General features: G+C 45.9%; 1 protein-coding gene across 3 annotated transcripts in view; it reads right to left on the bottom strand.

The window, feature by feature from the left end:
• Positions 1-1576: 1576 nt before the first annotated feature.
• LOC101731813 (SLAM family member 6) overlaps positions 1577-8521 on the bottom strand; it is a 38729-nt gene continuing 31784 nt past the window's right edge. For 2 of the 3 annotated variants that reach the window (XM_031891388.1, XM_018096922.2), the window contains 3 exons: positions 6730-6795; positions 6540-6621; positions 1577-2678 (listed from right to left, as the gene is read on the bottom strand). In XM_031891388.1, coding sequence (XP_031747248.1) covers positions 2671-2678; positions 6540-6621; positions 6730-6795 — 156 coding nt within the window. In that variant the 3' untranslated portion in view covers positions 1577-2670. Of the gene's footprint in view, positions 2679-6535; positions 6622-6729; positions 6796-8521 lie in introns of all 3 variants that reach the window. The other variant, XM_031891387.1, reaches the window with a different exon arrangement.

The raw sequence follows: 8521 nt of genomic DNA, 5'->3' as shown, positions 1-8521 counted from the left end.
GGGACTGGGGCTGTGGGATAGCAGGTATAGTAGGGAGAGATGGTGCCTATAGTAGCAGTGGGGGGATAATAGCCTCTGGGAAGGGACTGGGGCTGTGGGATAGCAGGTATAGTAGGGAGAGATGGTGCCTATAGTAACAGTGGGGGATAATAGCCTCTGGGAAGGGACTGGGGCTGTGGGATAGCAGGTATAGTAGGGAGAGATGGTGCCTATAGTAGCAGTGGGGGGATAATAGCCTCTGGGAAGGGACTGAGGCTGTGGGATAGCAGGTATAGTAGGGAGAGATGGTGCCTATAGTATCAGTGGGGGGATAATAGCCTCTGGGAAGGGACTGGGGCTGTGGGATAGCAGGTATAGTAGGTAGAAATGGTGCCTATAGTAGCAGTGGGATAATAGCCTCTGGGAAGGGACTGGGGCTGTGGGATAGCAGGTATAGTAGGGAGAGATGGTGCCTATAGTAGCAGTGGGATAATAGCCTCTGGGAAGGGACTGGGGCTGTGGGATAGCAGTATAGTAGGGAGAGATGGTGCCTATAGTAGCAGTGGGATAATAGCCTCTGGGAAGGGACTGGGGGCTGTGGGATAGCAGGTATAGTAGGGAGAGATGGTGCTTATAGTAGCAGTGGGGGGATAATAGCCTCTGGGAAGGGACTGGGGCTGTGGGATAGCAGGTATAGTAGGGAGAGATGGTGCCTATAGTAGCAGTGGGGGGGATAATAGCCTCTGGGAAGGGACTGGGGCTGTGGGATAGCAGGTATAGTAGGGAGAGATGGTGCCTATAGTAGCAGTGGGGGATAATAGCCTCTGGGAAGGGACTGGGGCTGTGGGATAGCAGGTATAGTAGGGAGAGATGGTGCCTATAGTAGCAGTGGGGGGATAATAGCCTCTGGGAAGGGACTGGGGCTGTGGGATAGCAGGTATAGTAGGGAGAGATGGTGCCTATAGTAGCAGTGGGGGGATAATAGCCTCTGGGAAGGACTGGGGCTGTGGGATAGCAGGTATAGTAGGGAGAGATGGTGCCTATAGTAGCAGTGGGGGATAATAGCCTCTGGGAAGGGACTGTGGCTGTGGGATAGCAGGTATAGTAGGGAGAGATGGTGCCTATAGTAGCAGTGGGGGGATAATAGCCTCTGGGAAGGGACTGGGGCTGTGGGATAGCAGGTATAGTAGGGAGAGATGGTGCCTATAGTAACAGTGGGGGGATAATAGCCTCTGGGAAGGGACTGGGGCTGTGGGATAGCAGGTATAGTAGGGAGAAATGGTGCCTATAGTAGCAGTGGGGGGATAATAGCCTCTGGGAAGGGACTGGGGCTGTGGGATAGCAGGTATAGTAGGGAGAGATGGTGCCTATAGTAGCAGTGGGGGGATAATAGCCTCTGGGAAGGGACTGGGGCTGTGGGATAGCAGGTATAGTAGGGAGAGATGGTGCCTATAGTAGCAGTGGGGGTAACAGTGTTTAGGAAGGGACAGTGGGACAGCAGTTAGTTGGTATAATAGCATTACTTGCACGTCTACTAAATGGTGACAAGTATAAAGTTGGGTCTTTTTACCTGGAAATCACCACACTTGGAGACCCATTCAATGTTCAATCAAGAAGAAATTTATTTGACCAGTGTACTATGATTAAAACACTTGATTAGCATTCAACAAATGTGTCCTGCTTACATCACTACCCACAATTATATACCCCATGATACACATCATTAATATATTGTAATTCAAAACTTACCATTGGTCATTCACTAATCTATGTAATCAGATTTTTATTTGATTAGTTTATTAGAATCACCTGAATTACCCTATTTTACGTCTTTACATGCTCCATGTGGCTGCAGGTCAGGGCAATGGCTCTGGGTGCAGGCATATCAAAAAGCTATAGAAAGTGTATAGGCACATTCTCGGCCTGCGTTTACCTGCAGGCTGAGAATCTTCCCTGTGTAGCATTAGCCAATAGGTCCTAAGAGAGAGAAACTGCTAAATAAAGTGTCTCCCCCCTGTGGGGGCTTAGGGGTGCCACAGGGAACCCTAGGGGGTGCAGGGGACATGGCCAGCGAGGGCACGTTGGGGCGGAAGCCCCGGTGGGCCCTGCACCCCCCAGTCCGACCCTGCCAAAAAGTCATTTATTTGCACAAAAGAGACACCCTCGTCTTTTGTGCCTTATGGGGCACTTACTCATAGGCTCCTATGAGTAAGTGCCCCATAAGGCATGAAACACGTTAGTCCGTCCCTTTTGTCCAAATAAATTACTTTTTGAATTTTATTTTCATCACTACTGGTTTCATTTGATGGTCTTTGCAATTAAGTCGTTTTGTTCATAATTAATTGTTACCCTGAGACTGGGGGCATATTGCCAACCATCTCCTATATACTATTGTAGAGAGACTCTACTAACCCCTAACTGCATTAATTTTTATGGGTTCTTCAACCCATAGCAGCATGTAGTTGAAACACAGGTTTGCCCACAGAAAAAGGACAGAAAATTAGCTAATTACATACATGTATGATAATTAATATAATTGTGTATATGCTCCAGTTTCCTCCAGTATGTACCAATGCAATCACTGCCCGTTTAGATAATTGATTAAATCTTCCATCTCCAAATCTCTTGCTGCTTTCTAAGGATATGGAATCTTTATGGGTATTGATCTCTCAGTTGATGTCTCCGTTTCAGTCAATCAGCTGTAAATAAAATATTTAAAAGTATTTAAACCTACTGACTAAATATAGCTTATGAGAACCAAGAAAGTATTTAGCAACACTCGTCTCTTGTAGAAGAAGGGTTGCAAACATTGTGTATACACACACACACACCCCAGACACATTCTTTAGACAATATATTCACGTACAAAATTTGTTTATACCTGTTGCAGGGTGCCCGTGTTATTTGACTGGTTAATTATTTGGCATATAATTTGTGCCTGCTTTTTCAAACAGTACAGGTATCAGAATGCTTGAGACCCAGGGCTTTCCGGATAAGGGATCTTTCTGTAATTTGGATTTCCATAACTTAAGTCTGCTAAAAATCATTTAAATATTTAATAAACCCAATAGGCTTGTTTTGCCTCCAATAAGGATTAATTATATCTTAGTTGGGATCAAGTACAGGTACTGTTTTATTATTACAGAGAAAAGGGAATCATTTAACCATGAAATAAACCCAATAGGGCTGTTCTGCCCCCAATAAGGGGTAATTATATCTTAGTTGGGATCAAGTACAGGTACTGTTTTATTATTACAGAGAAAAGGGAATCATTTAACCATTAAATAAACCCAATAGGGCTGTTCTGCCCCCAATAAGAGGTAATTATATCTTAGTTGGGATCAAGTACAGGTACTGTTTTATTATTACAGAGAAAAGGGAATCATTTAACCATGAAATAAACCCAATAGGGCTGTTCTGCCCCAATAAGGGGTAATTATATCTTAGTTGGGATCAAGTACAGGTACTGTTTTATTATTACAGAGGAAAGGGAATCATTTAACCATTAAATAAACCCAATAGGGCTGTTCTGCCCCCAATAAAGGGTAATTATATCTTAGTTGGGATCAAGTACAGGTACTGTTTTATTATAACAGAGAAAAAGGAATCATTTTAAAAAATTAGAATTATTTGCTTATAATGGAGTCTATAGGAGATGGCCTTTGCGGAATTCAGAACTTTCTGGATAACAGGTTTCCAGATAAGGGATCCCATACCTGTAAATAAATTTACGCAATCACCTTGGTAGTGTACAATTAATTTCATAAAGTCCCCTGCCAGTGCTCACATTGTTTGGCAACCTGTAAAAATGCACAGCCTGAGGGAAAAAAGTACCTTTGCACTGTGCCGCCATCTTATTAACTTAATAATTGTCCATAGAAATATATAGCACTGTGAAAACAATCAACGCACCAGAGGCCCCTCCTTTAGATTAGAGGAAAGGAGCTTCCATTTGAAGCAGCGTAGGTGGTTTTTCACGGTGAGGGCAGTGAGGAGGTTGGGGAATGCCCTGCCGGGGGATGTTGGGTAGGGGGTTCCTCACGGTGAGGGCAGTGAGGGGGTTGAGGAATGCCCTGCTGGGGGATGTTGGGTAGGGGGTTCCTCACAGTGAGGGCAGTGAGGGGGTTGGGGAATGCCCTGCCGGGGGATGTTGGGTAGGGGGTTCCTCACGGTGAGGGCAGTGAGGGGGTTGGGGAATGCCCTGCCGGGGGATGTTGGGTAGGGGGTTCCTCACGGTGAGGGCAGTGAGGGGGTTGGGGAATGCCCTGCCGGGGGATGTTGGGTAGGGGGTTCCTCACGGTGAGGGCAGTGAGGGGGTTGGGGAATGCCCTGCCGGGGGATGTTGGGTAGGGGGTTCCTCACGGTGAGGGCAGTGAGGTTGGGGAATGCCCTGTTGGGGGATGTTGGGTAGGGGGTTCCTCACGGTGAGGGCAGTGAGGGGGTTGGGGAATGCCCTGCCGGGGGATGTTGGGTAGGGGGTTCCTCACGGTGAGGGCAGTGAGGGGGTTGGGGAATGCCCTGCCGGGGGATGTTGGGTAGGGGGTTCCTCATGGTGAGGGCAGTGAGGGGGTTGGGGAATGCCCTGCCGGGGGATGTTGGGTAGGGGGTTCCTCACGGTGAGGGCAGTGAGGGGGTTGGGGAATGCCCTGCCGGGGGATGTTGGGTAGGGGGTTCCTCACGGTGAGGGCAGTGAGGTTGGGGAATGCCCTGCCGGGGGATGTTGGGTAGGGGGTTCCTCACGGTGAGGGCAGTGAGGGGGTTGGGGAATGCCCTGCCGGGGGATGTTGGGTAGGGGGTTCCTCACGGTGAGGGCAGTGAGGTTGGGGAATGCCCTGTTGGGGGATGTTGGGTAGGGGGTTCCTCACGGTGAGGGCAGTGAGGGGGTTGGGGAATGCCCTGCCGGGGGATGTTGGGTAGGGGGTTCCTCACGGTGAGGGCAGTGAGGGGGTTGGGGAATGCCCTGCCGGGGGATGTTGGGTAGGGGGTTCCTCATGGTGAGGGCAGTGAGGGGGTTGGGGAATGCCCTGCCGGGGGATGTTGGGTAGTGGGTTCCTCACGGTGAGGGCAGTGAGGTTGGGGAATGCCCTGCCGGGGGATGTTGGGTAGGGGGTTCCTCACGGTGAGGGCAGTGAGGGGGTTGGGGAATGCCCTGTTGGGGGATGTTGGGTAGGGGGTTCCTCATGGTGAGGGCAGTGAGGGGGTTGGGGAATGCCCTGCCGGGGGATGTTGGGTAGGGGGTTCCTCACGGTGAGGGCAGTGAGGGGGTTGGGGAATGCCCTGCCGGGGGATGTTGGGTAGGGGGTTCCTCACGGTGAGGGCAGTGAGGGGGTTGGGGAATGCCCTGCCGGGGGATGTTGGGTAGGGGGTTCCTCACGGTGAGGGCAGTGAGGGGGTTGGGGAATGCCCTGCCGGGGGATGTTGGGTAGGGGGTTCCTCACGGTGAGGGCAGTGAGGGGGTTGGGGAATGCCCTGCCGGGGGATGTTGGGTAGGGGGTTCCTCATGGTGAGGGCAGTGAGGGGGTTGGGGAATGCCCTGCCGGGGGATGTTGGGTAGGGGGTTCCTCACGGTGAGGGCAGTGAGGTTGGGGAATGCCCTTCCTAGAGATGGGGTAATGGCAGATTCTGTTAATGCCTTTAAGAGGGGCCTGGATGAGTTCTTGAACAATCAGAATACCCAAGGCTATTGTGATACTAATATCTACAGTTAGTATTAGTGGGTTGTATATATAGTTTATGTATGTGAGTGTATAGATTGGTAGGTGTGGGTTAGGTGTGCTGGGTTTACTTGGATGGGTTGAACTTGATGGACACTGGTCTTTTTTCAACCCTATGTAACTATGTAACTATGTAAAAGCAAATGCAGATTCTGCTTTATTCTAATTTTTTCCATATCCTTTTATGACAGTTACCCATTTACAAACTGTATAAAATGTTAATTTGAACAGCCTTTTCAGAGGGAAGATATTGGATTGGCTGATCTTAGCTTCTCTTTAAGCAAACTTTTTCTGCCATCTATATTTTTATGATTTTCTCTGCCATTCAGTTCAATGCTAGCCTTCTTGTGTCTTTGGAATTGCAGGTTTGGGTGATGTGCACCCAGATTCCATGGGCTGTGGGTATAACTGGGAGTATCACTCAGGTGCTGCAGTATAACTCAGGGGGCAGGGCTGTGGGTATAACTGGGAGTATCACTCAGGTGCTACTTTTTTAGTAGTATATACCATTGGGTAATCCTAAATAGGAAACTGCCATTTTAAGTACTAAGTGCCGCCCCCTGGGATCATAGGATTCACAGTGCACACAAACAAGCCAAGGCACACATACATGCTAGGCCCCATCAGCCAATGAATGGGCAGAGTTCTGCCTTTTGCTCCCACACTACTTCCTGTTACAGTTAGAGCTGCATTATTTCCTGTCAGCTGATCTCTGAGGGAGCACACAGCCCATCACTAAATGGCGGCTCAAGGGAAAGGATGTAAAAGGGCAATAATTACTGATATATATTCCAGTTTGGCGAGATTCTTTAATAGATCACTGTTGGTTGATAACTAGGTACCTACTAGCTTTTCCTGTTATCACCAGCCAAAATTGAGTAATTCGTAAATTTCTGGATAACTGATTTCCGGATAAGGTTTCCAAAACCTGTACAAAAAAAGGAGGATATAACCATTAATGACATTTATTGCTAGTGCCCATGTGGAAATGTTCCAAAGAAAATAGAGATGATACAAATCCCTTCAGATTTCTTACCTGATCAGTACTTGTGGCAGGAAATGAATTGCCAGCGTTTGTAATATATTCCAGCATTCTTCTGTCCTTAAAAGAAACAATAAAAAACATTTGTGACTTTAAGATAAACAAGTCTTTTGAAAAAATACATTTTAAATGGACATAAACATTATAATATATAATATAATATATGATATTTTTTAGTGAAGAATGAGAATAAAATCAATTTTGTGCACAAAAGGATATTATTATATTACAAACTCCATTCTGTAAATTTTAACAAGCATTCTGTCTCACAAATGTATAACATCCATACAAAAAACAGTTATATGTAAAGTTACTTACAGAATGAATAATGTAAACCAAAACCTCGACAAAATATATAATGGTGTAGCTGAATAGCATATTCCAGCTAGATTTTTTATGACAAAATAGATGCGTGTGACAGAAAGTAAGATTCTATAGCAACAACTTCATTCTGTCAACAAAATGAATACACAGTTCCACAAAACTGATTAAATATCCATTCTGTGAAACAACATTGTCAATCAAATTCCTGAACCAATAAGAAACAAGCATAATCATTATCCAATAATATGCAGGTTTTAACTGGAGTCAATTTACTGATCTCCCCACCGTTTTAATGTGTCTATAAAGTGTTCACACACACTATTCATATTAGCAGCATAACTACTGGGTGAGGGGCCCCTCGGTAAAGCACAATACAGCAGATATTTATAGTAGCAATGTAACTCAGTATATCTGAGATACGCACCACATAGCTACAGTATAAACCATCTAACTTTAGCTCCTCCCTCCTGGGATACCAGCTGATTCACATCATTACACTACAACATGACATTTCACAACTTTACATAATTTCCCCGCTGTAGTAATGACTGTTAGACTCCAATGTTTGGCTTCCTCCTATTATTATGTAATATTGTACTAATTAGCTTACAGCAGTCTCTTAATAATGTGCTTATCCATAGTTCAACTACTACACTATGTAGCCACAGTAGCTCTACTCACTGATGTATTTGTAACACTATTTTGGCTATGGAAATGGTTAAACCCAGGCTAGTAGTGATGTGAGAGCATGTGTTACACGCAACCCTCTTTCTTAGGATGGGCCTTCGCTTAGATGGAAGAAACCTAAACAGGAGGTGAGGGTGTAGTTGAACTACAACTCACTGCAGCTGTGTGGTGCAAGTGTAGTAAATATGGACGCCAGAGAGGTTCTTTCTGTTGAACTATGAACAAGTTAGTAGGTTTGTAAATATGCTAAATGACAACTTTTTATTTCAGGTGGTTCAAGAACCTACTAGGAATGATTCTATTTTGGACCTGGTGATTTCTAATAATAATGAACTCATCTCTAACATTTGTGTGGGTGAGCATTTGGGGAACAGTGATCCCAACATGGTCTCCTTTGAGATAATGCTACAGAGACAGCTCTATAAGGGAGGAACTAAAACGCTCAATTTTAGCTGTGCAGACTTTGCCAGTATAAGGGCATCTCTGCAATGTGTCAACTGGGAAAGGCTTTTCATGGGGTTAGACACAGAAGGAAAATGGAACATCTTTAAAACATTGCTTTGCAGGTATACACAACAGTATATCCCCCTTGTAAGCAAGGAGAGGCATCGCAAAGCAAAACCTTTATGGCTGAATAAAAGTGTTAGTGTCGAGGTTGGTAAGAAAAGACGTGCTTTTAAAGCATTCAAGTTAGCTGGGACAGCAGGGACTTTCATCAGGTACAAGGAAGCAAATAAAGCATGCAAAAAAACTATCAGGCAAGCTAAAATAGAGA

This window comes from Xenopus tropicalis, chromosome 8 (genome assembly GCF_000004195.4).
Source record: "Xenopus tropicalis strain Nigerian chromosome 8, UCB_Xtro_10.0, whole genome shotgun sequence".
Lineage (NCBI taxonomy): Eukaryota > Metazoa > Chordata > Amphibia > Anura > Pipidae > Xenopus > Xenopus tropicalis.
Note: the sequence above shows the minus strand (reverse complement) of the source record. Positions and strands in the feature narration are given on the sequence as shown.